This window comes from Cherax quadricarinatus, chromosome 4 (assembly GCF_038502225.1).
Source record: "Cherax quadricarinatus isolate ZL_2023a chromosome 4, ASM3850222v1, whole genome shotgun sequence".
In the NCBI taxonomy this organism is placed as follows: domain Eukaryota; kingdom Metazoa; phylum Arthropoda; class Malacostraca; order Decapoda; family Parastacidae; genus Cherax; species Cherax quadricarinatus.
Window position 1 is genome coordinate 75,927,774 of NC_091295.1, and position 16,807 is coordinate 75,944,580.

General features: G+C 41.4%; 1 protein-coding gene across 1 annotated transcript in view; it reads right to left on the reverse strand.

The window, feature by feature from the left end:
* The window catches only part of LOC138854541 (transient receptor potential-gamma protein-like), a 109,273-nt gene extending 99,083 nt beyond the window's left edge, over positions 1 to 10,190 (reverse strand). The window contains exons 1-3 of the mRNA XM_070098364.1: positions 10,119 to 10,190; positions 8,666 to 8,763; positions 6,460 to 6,687 (exon numbers count right to left, since the gene is read on the reverse strand). Coding sequence (XP_069954465.1) covers positions 6,460 to 6,687; positions 8,666 to 8,763; positions 10,119 to 10,190 — 398 coding nt within the window. The remainder of the gene's footprint in view (positions 1 to 6,459; positions 6,688 to 8,665; positions 8,764 to 10,118) is intronic.
* Positions 10,191 to 16,807: the final 6,617 nt, after the last annotated feature.

Here is a 16,807-nt window from a genome sequence, read left to right on the forward strand (position 1 = left end):
CCCATTATTTCTTCTACTGTTCCACGTCTCTTAAGTACTTATGTTCCTGCCCATTATTTCTTCTACTGTTCCACCTCTCTTAAGTACTTATGTTCCTGCCCATTATTTCTTCTACTGTTCCACCTCTTTTAAGTACTTATGTTCCTGCCCATTATTTCTTCTACTGCTCCACCTCTCTTAAGTACTTATGTTCCTGTCCATTATTTCTTCTACTGTTCCACCTCTCTTAAGTACTTATGTTCCTGCCCATTATTTCTTCTACTGCTCCACCTCTCTTAAGTACTTTTGTTCCTGCCCATTATTTCTTCTACTGTTCCACCTCTCTTAAGTACTTATGTTCCTTCCCATTATTTCTTCTACTGTTCCACCTCTCTTAAGTACTTATGTTCCTGCCCATTATTTCTTCTACTGCTCCACCTCTTAAGTACTTATGTTCCTGCCCATTATTTCTTCTACTGCTCCACCTCTCTTAAGTACTTATGTTCCTGCCCATTATTTCTTCTACTGTTCCACCTCTCTTAAGTACTTATGTTCCTGCCCATTATTTCTTCTACTGTTCCAACTCTCTTAAGTACTTATGTTCCTGTCCATTATTTCTTCTACTGCTCCACCTCTCTTAAGTACTTATGTTCCTGTCCATTATTTCTTCTACTGTTCCACCTCTCTTAAGTACTTATGTTCCTGCCCATTATTTCTTCTACTGTTCCACCTCTCTTAAGTACTTATGTTCCTGCCCATTATTTCTTCTACTGCTCCACCTCTGTTAAGTACTTATGTTCCTGCCCATTATTTCTTCTACTGTTCCACCTCTCTTAAGTACTTATGTTCCTGCCCATTATTTCTTCTACTGTTCCACCTCTCTTAAGTACTTATGTTCCTGCCCTTTATTTCTTCTACTGTTCCACCTCTCTTAAGTACTTATGTTCCTGCCCATTATTTCTTCTACTGCTCCACCTCTCTTAAGTACTTATGTTCCTGCCCATTATTTCTTCTACTCCTCCACCTCTCTTAAGTACTTATGTTCCTGCCCATTATTTCTTCTACTGCTCCACCTCTCTTAAGTACTTATGTTCCTGCCCATTATTTCCTCTACTGTTCCACCTCTCTTAAGTACTTATGTTCCTGCCCATTATTTCTTCTACTGTTCCACCTCTCTTAAGTACTTATGTTCCTGTACATTATTTCTTCTACTGTTCCACCTCTCTTAAGTACTTATGTTCCTTCCCATTATTTCTTCTACTCTTCCACCTCTCTTAAGTACTTATGTTCCTGCCCATTATTTCTTCTACTGCTCCACCTCTCTTAAGTACTTATGTTCCTGCCCATTATTTCTTCTACCGTTCCACCTCTCTTAAGTACTTATGTTCCTGTCCATTATTTCTTCTACTGCTCCACCTCTCTTAAGTACTTATGTTCCTGCCCATTATTTCTTCTACTGTTCCACCTTTCTTAAGTACTTATGTTCCTGCCTATTATTTCTTCTACTGCTCCACCTCTCTTAAGTACTTATGTTCCTTCCCATTATTTCTTCTACTGTTCCACCTCTCTTAAGTACTTATGTTCCTGCCCATTATTTCTTCTACTGTTCCACCTCTCTTAAGTACTTATGTTCCTGCCCATTATTTCTTCTACTGTTTCACCTTTCTTAAGTACTTATGTTCCTGCCTATTATTTCTTCTACTGTTCCACCTCTCTTAAGTACTTATGTTCCTGCCCATTATTTCTTCTACTGTTCCACCTCTCTTAAGTACTTATGTTCCTGCCCATTATTTCTTCTACTGTTCCACCTCTCTTAAGTACTTATGTTCCTGCCCATTATTTCTTCTACTGTTCCACCTCTCTTAAGTGCTTATGTTCCTATCCATTATTTCTTCTACTGTTCCACCTCTCTTAAGTACTTATGTTTCTGTCCATTATTTCTTCTACTGTTCCACCTCTCTTAAGTACTTATGTTCCTGTCCATTATTTCTTCTACTGTTCCACCTCTCTTAAGTACTTATGTTCCTGCCCATTATTTCTTCTACTGCTCCACCTCTCTTAAGTACTTATGTTCCTGTCCATTATTTCTTCTACTGTTCCACCTCTCTTAAGTGCTTATGTTCCTGCACATTATTTCTTCTACTGTTCCACCTCTCTTAAGTACTTATGTTCCTGCCCATTATTTCTTCTACTGTTCCACCTCTCTTAAGTACTTATGTTCCTGCCCATTATTTCTTCTACTCTTCCACCTCTCTTAAGTACTTATGTTCCTGCCCATTATTTCTTCTACTGTTCCACCTCTCTTAAGTACTTATGTTCCTGCCCATTATTTCTTCTACTGTTCCACCTCTCTTAAGTACTTATGTTCCTGCCCATTATTTCTTCTACTGTTCCACCTCTCTTAAGTACTAATGCTTCTGCCCATTATTTCTTCTACTGTTCCACCTCTCTTAAGTACTTATGTTCCTGCCCATTATTTCTTCTACTGTTCCACCTCTCTTAAGTACTTATGTTCCTGCCCATTATTTCTTCTACTGTTCCACCTCTCTTAAGTACTTATGTTCCTGCCCATTATTTCTTCTACTGTTCCACCTCTCTTAAGTACTTATGTTCCTGCCCATTATTTCTTCTACTGTTCCACCTCTCTTAAGTACTTATGTTCCTGCCCATTATTTCTTCTACTGCTCCACCTCTCTTAAGTACTTATGTTCCTGTCCATTATTTCTTCTACTGTTCCACCTCTCTTAAGTGCTTATGTTCCTGCACATTATTTCTTCTACTGTTCCACCTCTCTTAAGTACTTATGTTCCTGCCCATTATTTCTTCTACTGTTCCACCTCTCTTAAGTACTTATGTTCCTGCCCATTATTTCTTCTACTGTTCCACCTCTCTTAAGTACTTATGTTCCTGCCCATTATTTCTTCTACTGCTCCACCTCTCTTAAATACTTATGTTCCTGCCCATTATTTCTTCTACTGCTCCACATCTCTTAAGTACTTATGTTCATGCCCATTATTTCTTCTCTGTTTACTTATGTTCCTGCCCATTACTTATGTTCATGCCCATTATTTCTTCTACTGTTCCACCTCTCTTAAGTACTTATGTTCCTGCCCATTATTTCTTCTACTGCTCCACCTCTCTTAAGTACTTATGTTCCTGCCCATTATTTCTTCTACTGTTCCACCTCTCTTAAGTACTTATGTTCCTGCCCATTATTTCTTCTACTGTTCCACCTCTCTTAAGTACTTATGTTCCTGCCCATTATTTCTTCTACTGTTCCACCTCTCTTAAGTACTTATGTTCCTGCCCATTATTTCTTCTACTGCTCCACCTCTCTTAAGTACTTATGTTCCTGCCCATTATTTCTTCTACTGTTCCACCTCTCTTAAGTACTTATGTTCCTGCCCATTATTTCTTCTACTGTTCCACCTCTCTTAAGTACTTATGTTCCTGCCCATTATTTCTTCTACTGTTCCACCTCTCTTAAGTACTTATGTTCCTGTCCATTATTTCTTCTACTGCTCCACCTCTCTTAAGTACTTATGTTCCTGCCCATTATTTCTTCTACTGTTCCACCTCTCTTAAGTACTTATGTTCCTGCCCATTATTTCTTCTACTGTTCCACCTCTCTTAAGTACTTATGTTCCTGCCCATTATTTCTTCTACTGTTCCACCTCTCTTAAGTACTTATGTTCCTGCCCATTATTTCTTCTACTGTTCCACCTCTCTTAAGTACTTATGTTCCTGTCCATTATTTCTTCTACTGTTCCACCTCTCTTAAGTACTTATGTTCCTGTCCATTATTTCTTCTACTGTTCCACCTCTCTTAAGTGCTTATGTTCCTGCCCATTATTTCTTCTACTGTTCCACCTCTCTTAAGTACTTATGTTCCTGCCCATTATTTCTTCTACTGTTCCACCTCTCTTAAGTACATATGTTCCTGCCCATTATTTCTTCTACTGTTCCACCTCTCTTAAGTACTTATGTTCCTGCCCATTATTTCTTCTACTGCTCCACCTCTCTTAAGTACTTATGTTCCTGCCCATTATTTCTTCTACTGCTCCAGCTCTCTTAAGTACTTATGTTCATGCCCATTATTTCTTCTACTGCTCCACCTCTCTTAAGTACTTATGTTCCTGCCCATTATTTCTTCTACTGCTCCACCTCTCTTAAGTACTTATGTTCCTGCCCATTATTTCTTCTACTGTTCCACCTCTCTTAAGTACTTATGTTCCTGCCCATTATTTCTTCTACTGCTCCACCTCTCTTAAGTACTTATGTTTCTGTCCATTATTTCTTCTACTGTTCCACTTATCGTAAGTACTTCCTTCCTCTCCACAATTTTCCTTCTCTCTTCTCCTTTAACGGATGACAAATTGGTCATATGCTGCAAGGGAGAGAGACAGAGAGAGAGAGAGAGAGAGAGAGAGAGAGCACCTTTCCCCTGTCACCTCTTTATATCTTTGGAATATAATTAAATTATATCGTAATATACTTATTGTATTAATGTGTATTAATACTCTTGATATTCAGATATACTTTGTATGCTCATACTACTCTGTATAAAATACGTTTTCGTGAATTTGAGATTATTTGGTTTTGACTTGGTATATACGGTGTGACGTTTATATGTTTTTATGTATATACAATGAGAAGCATCTTATTATGTATATATGTTGAAAGATGTGTGACTCTTAGTGTATATACGGTGAGAGGTGTGTATATCTTGTATATACGGTGAGAGGTGTGTATATCTTGTATATACGGTGAGAGGTGTGTATATCTTGTATATACGGTGAGAGGTGTGTATATCTTGTATATACGGTGAGAGGTGTGTATATCTTGTATATACGGTGAGAGGTGTGTATATCTTGTATATACGGTGAGAGGTGTGTATATCTTGTATATACGGTGAGAGGTGTGTATATCTTGTATATACGGTGAGAGGTGTGTATATCTTGTATATACGGTGAGAGGTGTGTATATCTTATATATACGGTGAGAGGTGTGTATATCTTGTATATACGGTGAGAGGTGTGTATATCTTGTATATACGGTGAGAGGTGTGTATATCTTGTATATACGGTGAGAGGTGTGTATATCTTGTATATACGGTGAGAGGTGTGTATATCTTGTATATACGGTGAGAGGTGTGTATATCTTGTATATACGGTGAGAGGTGTGTATATCTTGTATATACGGTGAGAGGTGTGTATATCTTGTATATACGGTGAGAGGTGTATATATCTTGTATATACGGTGAGAGGTGTGTATATCTTGTATATACGGTGAGAGGTGTGTATATCTTGTATATACGGTGAGAGGTGTGTATATCTTGTATATACGGTGAGAGGTGTGTATATCTTGCATATACGGTGAGAGGTGTGCATATCTTGTATATACGATGAGAGGTGTGTATATCTTGTATATACGGTGAGAGGTGTGTATATCTTGTATATACGGTGAGAGGTGTGTATATCTTGCATATACGGTGAGAGGTGTGTATATCTTGTATATACGGTGAGAGGTGTGCATATCTTAGTGTATATACTGTGAGACGTGTGTATATCTTAGTGTATATAAGGTGAGAGGTTTACATATCTTAGTGTATATACGGTGAGAGGTGTGTATAGCTTAGTGTATATACGGTGAGAGGTGTGTATATCTTAGTGTATGTACGGTGAGAGGTGTGTATATCTTAGTGTATATACGATGAGAGGTGTGTATATCTTAGTGTATATACGGTGAGAGGAGTGTATATCTTAGTGTATATACGGTGAGAAGTGTGTATATCTTAGTGTATACACGGTGAGAGGTGTGTATATCTTAGTGTATATACGGTGAGAGGTGTGTATATCTTAGTGTATATACGGTGAGAGGTGTGTATATCTTAGTGTATATACGGTGAGAGGTGTGTATATCTTAGTGTATATACGGTGAGAGGTGTGTATATCTTAGTATATACAGGGTGAGAGGTGTGTATATCTTAGTGTATATACTGTGAGAGGTGTGTATATCTTAGTGTATATACGGTGAGAAGTGTGTATATCTTAGTGTATATACGGTGAGAGGTGTGTATATCTTAGTGTATATACGGTGAGAGGTGTGTATATCTTAGTGTATATACGGTGAGAGGTGTGTATATCTTAGTGTATATACGGTGAGAGGTGTGTATATCTTAGTGTATATACAGTGAGAGGTGTGTATATCTTAGTGTATATATACACCACTCACCATATGTACGCAGGTGACATACAGCCCTAATTATCCTTGTTTAGTAAACAGATTTTACGCTCAATAAACAAGTCAAACTTAATGATATCTTGCTTGACGACGTCAGAAACGTCTCTCCCTCCCAGTGCTGACTTACCTAAGGACGTCACTTCCTTCCCTCATTCCTACTGACATCAGCATCGCTAACCCCTTTCCCACTGCTGACGTATCTAAGGACGTCACCTCCTTCCCTCAGTGTGTACTTACCTACGGACACCGGCGACGTCACCCCGCTCCACAGACAGAAGAAATTTTTTCTCCTCGATGGTGAGCTGACCCATCTCCTGGTGGGGTCTGTTGTGACGGTCCTCCTCTCCCATGCCATGGATGCTGTGGCTCTGTGGTAAAAATAAAACACCGTCAGAGGCACCACTAAAACGATGAGAGGCATCACGAAAACAATCAAAGGCATCACTAAAGTAATGAGAGGCATCACTAAAACAATGAGAAGCGTCACGAAAACAATTAGAGGCATCACGAAATCAATAATAGGCATCACTAAAACAATGACAGGCATCACTAAAACAATGGAAAGGAATAATAACATGGTAGGGTATCAGACACAACTTGGTATCTTAGTCAAGACAAAGCTGAGGGATTGATTTCCGCATCTTCCGCTGTACTGAACTTGTGAAGCCACTGGTGGGCGAAATGTGTTCAACTGAAGACACCCAGGTGTTATAGATGGGTGTAATTCCTTATTCTTGGAGGTGGATCAGTGCGAAAGATAGTGAGCTAGAGATGGTCCAGGGAGGAGGCTAATGGGTTGGAGATAGTCAGGTGTGAGATACGGAGAGAAGGATCTCTGCCAGGCAGAGTTGTGACCGACTGTAAGAAAGATGAAAATTGCTGTGGGAGAGAGAGAGAGAGAGAGAGAGAGAGAGTGAGAGAGAGAGAGAGAGAGAGAGACGGGGGGGGGAAGAGGGGCGAAAGGCTCCCTATCTCTCCTCTCCTCTTTTTCTTTTCCTCTCTCATTCCCTCCCTCCTTCACACTCTCCCTCCCTCTCCATTAAAAGAAAGTTAATATTTGTATAATTAAGCCTGGAACGTCAGCTTCTAAATATTCCATGGAATTTATTTCCACCATCTTTTAAAAACTTTCTCAATAACAATATGAGAGAAAATTAGGTAAGTGCGCCCTATAATTAACCCTGTTTAAACACCTATAACAACAACTTCAATAACAATTAACTTCTCTGTTTGTTAATATATATCCTCGAAAGGATAAATATATATCCTTGAAAGGGTAAATATATATCCTTGAAAGGGTAAATATATATCCTTGAAAGGGTAAATATATATCCTTGAAAGGGTAAATATATATCCTTGAAAGGGTAAATATATATCCTTGAAAGGGTAAAAATAGATCTACTGTTAAAGCTCCTGGGCCGAGGGAAGGAGCTCATCTGGGTCATAGTTGGTGCCTCTGAAGGAATATTATACAGTAAGTATTATCTTCGAGTCGTTCCTATTAGTGGCCTGGGTTAGCCTAGACAGTAAACGTCGGACTGTCAATTTACGCACCGCGGTTCGAGCCCTCGAACTGAGGTTAGTGAACGGTGGGAATGATCTCTGTTTCTGAAGACTTGGTTAACATTTGCCTTACTAATAATAATAATAATAATAATAATAATAATAATAATAATAATAATAATAATAATAATAATAATAATAATAATAATAATAAAAATAATATCTTTATTTACTACAAGTACATGTACATGGTATACAGGCTTAGCTGATTCTGTTAAAGGTGACTGTTTCAGAGGGAAGCATAAGGTAAGACAGTATAAGACAGGATGAGATAAGATAGCATGAAATACGACAGAATAAGATAAGAAAGACAGAATGAGGCCCAGATTGTAGCTATGAAACTCGGAGTTCCGTAGTCTCAAAATATCGTTGAACTTTGGCCATTATCGCCCCTATGGAGATGTTATCCTTACTGCCTAAGTCCTCAATGAATATTTATGCATTTCTCCGTTGCATTTATCTCTGATTTTCATTCTCTCTCTCTCTCTCTCTCTCTCTCTCTCTCTCTCTCTCTCTCTCTCTCTCTCTCTCTCTCTCTCTCTCTCTCTCTCTCTCTCTCTCTCTCTCTCTCTCTCTCTGTCTCTCTCTCTCTCTCTCTCTCTCTCTCTCTCTCTCTCTCTCTCTCTCTCTTTCGCTCACGAGTCATAACTGACCCAAAATTCATCACACAAATCAAAAAAGTTGATAATTTTTCGTTGCAGTGTATTTTCCCTCTCTGAGATTCCGTGAAGCTGCCCAGGTGATGCATTACATACCCACTCATCTTCCTGGGTATACTGATAGGCAAAATACCCAGACACTGAGCATGGTAGTAAGTAGCTGTTACCATGACTACATCTCAGCGATGAGGCTTTGACGAGGGAGTCTCCTGTCATCTCACATGATGACAGCATCCATGACGACTCTCATACTGTGACAGATCTGCTGAGCATCCAGCTTCTCGTAAGCCTCCTCCTCGTCTTCCTCCGCTGAAACATCCTTTTAATAACGGATGTGGGTTCAATATTCATCTTGTCGGTACTGTGTACCATTCAAGTACAAGCACTCGATAGTTACATACATGAACCGGACTAGCCTGATAGTTTAATACTACTGCTGCTGCTGCCAATGCTACAGCTACAGAGCGACACTATTCGACTATCTTCCCTGTTTTTTTCAGAAGACATTAGTCGGCCCGACCTTCATGTGGTATCACATAATATCAAATGCCACTGTATAATTCTGAATAGCTTCACATAATGCACATAATGTTGCATAATGCACAATAACACCACATAACAAGTGGTTCACACTTCAGGAAGAAGTGTCAAGATAAGGAAAGTTAATAGAGAAGATTTGAAGATAGGAAATCGATTCTCTGTTCTCCAGAACGAGTGTACTTCAGTGGTTAGTGAGGTTAAAGGTACCACTGATTCCTCTGCTATTCAAGGTAAGAACATTCTGTTTGTGGGAGATTCCCAGGTAAGATATATGGACCGTGCTTTTTGTAACAGAGATAGAAAGGTGAGACAGAGAGTGTGCTTCCCAGGAGCTGGTGTTGATAACATAGTCAACACGCTGGATAATATTATGTCAAGTAATGGGAAGAAGCCCATTATCTGTCATAGTGCTGGTGGTAATGACATCAGGAAGGGCAGGAGAGAGGAGCTGCTGGATTAGTACAAATCAGCCATAGAAGTAGTCAGGTCTAAGGGAGGGATCCCTATCATATGTAGCATCTTGCCTAGAAGGGGAGTGGGCAATGAATGGATGTCTAGGGCAATTGGTATAAATTGCTGGCTAGAGAGGTACTGCAACAAACTTGCAATTCCATTCATTGACAACTGGGACAAATTCCATGGCAAACGTGATATGTATGCAAGGGATGGGGTACATCTCTCTGGGGCCGGAGTGGTTGCACTATCTAACTGGATTGAGGGGGCCATTGCTGACTTGTCTAGGATTGTAAACTGATAGATTATAGAGGTATGGTGTGTGTGGGAAACAATCAAGCTCTAACTCACTTCTCTGAGGACTGGCTTCACAGGGACCACTAAGTCACTGTGGTCTCTAACTCACCTCTCTGAGGACTGGCTTCACAGGGACCACTAAGTCACTGTGGTCTCTAACTCACCTCTCTGAGGACTGGCTTCACAGGGACCACTAAGTCACTGTGGTCTCTAACTCATCTCTCTAAGGACTGGCTTCACAGGGACCACCAAGTCACTATGGTCTCTAACTTACCTCTCTAAGGACTGGCTTCACAGGGACCACTAAGTCATTATGGTCTCTAACTCACCTCTCTAGGGACTGGCTTCACAGGGACCACTAAGTCACTATGGTCTCTAACTCACCTCTCTAAGGACTGGCTTCACCACCACATCCACAAAGTCGTCCAGGGTCTCCAGTTGTCGTATGCCAGACATTCTCAGTAATCGTTTTCTTCTCGCTATCCTATATATATCTTGTCTTCTGCTAATGCCACTCTCTCACTCTTCTATTGTTCCACTCACTTTTTCATCTTATGTTTCTTATTCTCGTTTTTCTTTCGTTTTTTAAATAGATTTCGTGCTATTTTTTCACGTTTTTTATAGAGTTTTCTTAATCTTTTCTTTCCTATTTTATACAGTTTACTTACACTTTCTCTCACGTTTGTGTCTCTTCGTTTCATTATATTTTTAACTGTATAAGTAATGAGGAAAACCAGTTTGAGGGGAGACTAATGTACTGGGTAGAAGGACAGAGAATAATGAACGTTGGAACAACGAAAATATTCCAGCATATTTATTCTTGGCTTTCAAAATCTAATATTTTAAATTTCATTATTCTCACTTTCTAAATTTCAGAATTTCTGTTCTCGGTAATTCAGTTTCAGGGGGAATTTTGTCTCATATTGATGGTGATATTTGAGATTAGTCTCTTGGAAAGTCGAAGTTTTCTTTTATTCGCTAGTTTTTGTTTGCATCTCTAGTTTGACACTGCAGTTTGTGGCTATTTCCTCGTATATTTTGCATTGCTTAAGTGTTGCTTGTGTGTTGTTGATTGGTGTGGCATCCGTCGTTGCTGCAGAAGTTGCAACTGCCGTCATCTTGTCTCCATGGTGACAACCACGACTCCTGCAATTATGAGTCTCCAAGACGACTACCACGATCCCTAACCGCTGTCACCAGTCTAGGTGACTACCACCACGACTTTCGTGTTCCCCAGACACAAATCAGGAGGAGACTTCCTGAGTAACTCAAGGAGAAACTACATTTCCTCTCACGGAACAAGTGAGAAGGAGAAGGAAAGGGAGAAGGAGTGGGAGAAGAAGAGCAGGAGGAAGAAGAAGAGGATGAAAATAAGAGAAGACTATGAGGGAACTATTATATTAACTCATGAAGTTGGTGCGTTAGTTCTTGAGAACGTATTCTGGAGAGGTACGATGTTTACGTTTTCTTACTCACGGTACATTGAAATATGAAAGATCTCTCTCTCTCTATCTCTCTCTCTCTCTCTCTCGTAAGCTCAAGCTGAAGATTATTAATAAAATTAATTTCATTTCTCCCACTCTAGTGATTCCAGGAGATACGTGAACACCCAGCAGCTAGCTGGATTCCGTCTTCTGTCAGCACACTTTTCAAGGCCGGGATATAAATATCCTCTTTCATCCACTGTGTTATCCGTAGCAAAGGGACTTTATTTACAAAATTAAATTAGAATAATTTATCAACTGTAAAGCACCAGTTAGTTATCCAGAGCGGATAATTAGGGAGCGGGTTGCCACACACTGTAGTGAAGGCTTTTAAGTTGAAGATTTTGTCAACAAAGGGGCTACTTCGCACCTTAAATGGAGTCTGTGGACGGTATTGCAAGAGCATATGGATACATGAATACATTTTACTAGTTACAAGCAAATTTAGGATACTTGTTCAGAATTTCTAGTAAAGAGAGGGATGGTAAAGCAATTTAAGTGAGAGGGTAACCTTTCTACAACACTGCCTCCTGTGATGTCTGCTCCAGGGACTACCCGTATTCACAAGATTTATCTATCAGGAGACACCGTAGCAACTGTCGTTGAGACTTTGGGTGAGGAATGTGTCCGGTCATGACCTCTGCTGGTGGCAGCCTCCTCAACCTGGTCTCTCATGCAAGCACCAGTGTCCGGAACCCTCAGGAAACCCTCTGCTTCAGATTTTCTTGAGATATGTTGAAATTTCAGAGCGTTTCCTGCTTCTTATTTTCCTGACAAGTTACCATGAAAATTTATAGTTTTTTCTAATGATCATCTCGCGCTGCTTTTATACGTCTCTCTCTCGGTTAGTTTTGACATTCGCATAATAAAATAATTTGAAATCTTAAGCCAGACGGTTCTGAGACATGAAGGCAGAACTTAAGTTTTCAGGGTTCTGAACACATAATTCAGTTCTTCAGTCCTTAGAAGAGAAAACACTATCTTCATGGATTAAAGGACACTCCTAGTCACCGACACTTAATGTGCACAACTCTTCCTTACTAAAGAGTTACTAAATTATCCAAGACCTGCTCTCAGAATGTCCGTATGCCTCGACCCCCACATACACTAGATGTGAAAAAAAAAATAATTTCTTTCATCTCAAATCTGCTGGAATGAAGATACGAAGCTTTTAAAAAATAAATACAGAAATGACAGTCCTCCAAAAAAGATGCAAGAATTTAAAACTCTTATCTAAACAATTAAAAAGTTTTTAGAGTAGGTGTATCTTGAGTTTGTCTTCTATCGTTTAAGACTGAGCAACACGGAGAGCCTCCCAAGACTCCCCCACCTGGGGAGATGGGGAGGTCTAAAGGATGGGGTGGTTCTCCAAAACACATTAAGAGAGTCGTCAAAAAACTCTCCCAGAGGCTACCGGAGGTTTCTTTGAGTGAGATACATGGTACGAGGGAATGAGAGATGGAATGAAGAGGGAGAGAGTGGGAGATAGGGAGAGAGGTCGGCGAGAATGAGATGAGATGGAGAGTGTGTAGTGGTACCCATAAATAGTGAGAATGAGAGGATCAGTACTGAGCATGTGAGATGTGTATGTGTGAGGGGGCGAGGGACTTTGTGTGATGTGTAGGTATGCATGTATGTGTGTGTGTGCGTGTGTATGTGTGTGTGTGTGTGTGTGTGTGTGTGTTTGTGTATGTACGGGAGTGTTCATGAGTTTGGGGGATGTGTAGGCATGTGTGGGATGAATTTGTAAAACGTGCAGGTATATGTGGGAGTTTTAGGGATGTGTAGCTATGTATGTGGGAGTGTTGGTGACTTTATGGGATCACACTAAAGGAATCAACAACTGTGTAGAGAAAATACTTTCTAGCATAAATCAAAACACCGATTTTCTTTTTCATTCTACAGTTCTTGTTCTCCCTATTAGAAGAGCTAAAAAATCATGTTTATATATTTTTACAAAGTTCGAGTAACATACATGTTCCATCATGTCTCACCTTCGTTACAACGGACGAAGAGTTGTTATTATTTACAATCCTAATATTTTATCTCTCTTAACTCAGGGACACTTCTCGTAACATAAATGTTCAACTTTCTCTATTTTATCCATGTATTTCATGAGGTGCAGACACCACACTAGTTATGTACTATATATTGCATGTCTCGTCTCTGTATCGGGGCTTTCAGTTTCAGAATGTACGAGGGCAGCTGTCTGCTGACCCTCTCCCTCCATTCCTAAGCATCTGCATCAGGTATTGCAACATCAGTAACACATCTGTGTTGCTGTTACTGCTAGTATAACTATCTGCATGTGTGTTGCTCATGGAGATGTGTGCTGCGCATCTTGCAATAATGAAGGTGATGTGCGAGGAAACGTTTAGCAGTCATGTCGTAACACTTGTGTTATCCATACCAACACTTGTGTTACCAGTCATATAACATCTGTTTTAGTCGTCACAACTGCTGCCTAATCCTTCCCAACTTTTGCAATGCATTTGCGACACATCACATCTCTTTACTCAGAATTTTCTTTTATTGTTTTTTATGGGGGGAGATTCCTCCACTAATGGCATATCCGCGAGCAACACAAAGGCACAAAGCAGAGGCGCCCACAACACAGGCACCCACAACACAGGCTCCCTCAACACAGTCGCCCACAACACAGTCGCCCAGCATCACAATCGCCCTCATTTTAGTCGCCCACAACACAGCTGCCCACACACACACTCCTTTCGGAGACGCATTCCAGAGGCCACTGACTTTGACCGTCTCTCAGCACCCTCCTTCTCCTCTCCTTCCCTGCTCCTCTATCTCCCAGACAAGTTTGGCTCCGGTCCCAAAGAAATTAAGAAGTGACTTGTGGACCTGACGATGGTGTGTGTGTGTGTGTGTGTGTGTGTGTGTGTGTGTGTGTGTGTGTGGGTGTGTGTGTGTGTGTGTGTGTGTGTGTGTGTGTGTGTGTGTGTGTGTGTGTGTGTGTGTGTGTGTGTGTGTGGGTGTGTGTGTGTGTGTGTGTGTGTGTGTGTGTGTGTGTGTGTGTGTGTGTGTGTGTGTGTGTGTGTGTGTGTGTGTGTGTGTGTGTGTGTGTGTGTGTGTGTGTGTGTGTGTGTGTGTGTGTGTGTGTGTGTGTGTGTGTGTGTACTCACCTCACCTAGTTGAGGTTGCGGGGGTCGAGTCCGAGCTCCTGGCCCCGCCTCTTCACTGATCGCTACTAGGTCACTCTCTCTGAACCGTGAGCTTTATCATACCTCTGCTTAAAGCTATGTATGGATCCTGCCTCCACTACATCGCTGTGTGTACTCACCTAGTTACTCACCTAGTTGAGGTTGCGGGGGTCGAGTCCGAGCTCCTGGCCCCGCCTCTTCACTGATCGCTACTAGGTCACTCTCCCTGAGCCGTGAGCTTTATCATACCTCTGCTTAAAGCTATGTATGGATCCTGCCTCCACTACATCGCTTCCCAAACTATTCCACTTACTGACTACTCTGTGGCTGAAGAAATACTTCCTAACATCCCTGTGATTCATCTGTGTCTTCAGCTTCCAACTGTGTCCCCTTGTTACTGTGTCCAATCTCTGGAACATCCTGTCTTTGTCCGCCTTGTCAATTCCTCTCAGTATTTTGTATGTCGTTATCATGTCCCCCCTATCTCTCCTGTCCTCCAGTGTCGTCAGGTTGATTTCCCTTAACCTCTCCTCGTAGGACATGCCTCTTAGCTCTGGGACTAGTCTTGTTGCAAACTTTTGCACTTTCTCTAGTTTCTTCACGTGCTTGGCTAGGTGTGGGTTCCAAACTGGTGCCGCATACTCCAATATGGGCCTAACGTACACGGTGTACAGGGTCCTGAATGATTCCTTATTAAGATGTCGGAATGCTGTTCTGAGGTTTGCCAGGCGCCCATATGCTGCAGCAGTTATTTGGTTGATGTGCGCTTCAGGAGATGTGCCTGGTGTTATACTCACCCCAAGATCTTTTTCCTTGAGTGAGGTTTGTAGTCTCTGGCCCCCTAGACTGTACTCCGTCTGCGGTCTTCTTTGCCCTTCCCCAATCTTCATGACTTTGCACTTGGTGGGATTGAACTCCAGGAGCCAATTGCTGGACCAGGTCTGCAGCCTGTCCAGATCCCTTTGTAGTTCTGCCTGGTCTTCGGTCGAGTGAATTCTTCTCATCAACTTCACGTCATCTGCAAACAGGGACACCTCAGAGTCTATTCCTTCCGTCATGTCGTTCACAAATACCAGAAACAGCACTGGTCCTAGGACTGACCCCTGCGGGACCCCGCTGGTCACAGGTGCCCACTCTGACACCTCGCCACGTACCATGACTCGCTGCTGTCTTCCTGACAAGTATTCCCTGATCCATTGTAGTGCCTTCCCTGTTATCCCTGCTTGGTCCTCCAGTTTTTGCACCAATCTCTTGTGTGGAACTGTGTCAAACGCCTTCTTACAGTCCAAGAAAATGCAATCCACCCACCCCTCTCTCTCTTGTCTTACTGCTGTCACCATGTCATAGAACTCCAGTAGGTTTGTGACACAGGATTTCCCGTCCCTGAAACCATGTTGGCTGCTGTTGATGAGATCGTTCCTTTCTAGGTGTTCCACCACTCTTCTCCTGATAATCTTCTCCATGACTTTGCATACTATACATGTCAGTGACACTGGTCTGTAGTTTAATGCTTCATGTCTGTCTCCTTTTTTAAAGATTGGGACTACATTTGCTGTCTTCCATGCCTCAGGCAATCTCCCTTTTTCGATAGATGTATTGAATATTGTTGTTAGGGGTACACATAGCACCTCTGCTCCCTCTCTCAATACCCATGGGGAGATGTTATCTGGCCCCATTGCCTTTGAGGTATCTAGCTCACTCAGAAGCCTCTTCACTTTTTCCTCGGTGGTGTGCACTGTGTCCAGCACTTGGTTGGCGTGTGTGTGTGTGTGTGCGTGTACTCACCTATTTGTACTCACCTATTTGTGGTTGCAGGGGTCGAGACACAGTTCCATTTCTACAAAAAAAATAGAGATACAGTGTAAGACCAGTAATGTTTGCCTTACACACCTGTAAATTTAACTTCCACATATGTCCGCCGTCTTGGTGGGTCTTCTGTCATTCTGTCCTTGTTCAGTGCATCGAAACCGTGCAGTATTTTTTATTTCGTGGTCATATCTCCTCTTGTTCTGCGTCCTTCCGTTGTCGACAGGTATAAATATTTTTTCCTCGTAGCTCCTGGCCCTCTCAGCTTTATCCAGGTTGTTTACAAGGTCGCAGGGTGAGGGCTCCACACTGATACTGTGTACTCAAGCACTGATCCTTCTCAGCACTGTGAAACGTAGCGAACCACATTTTACACAAGTTCCTGTAGGCAGGTTTTGTTTGCTATGTATGTGCCACTGACGTTATTCTCTTGCTGTTGTTTTTCCAATGGTTAGATTTGCTCTGAGTTAAAGTTATATCTCCAGCTGCTGACAGACTGTCTTTAGTTTTCTTACCCCAGAGACAGGATTAAAAACTCTGCTAATGCTGAACTGCGACCAGCTTAGCTTTCCTGCTGTCTGTTCAAGACTTTATAACATTCCATATAATCACCCTCAGTTCA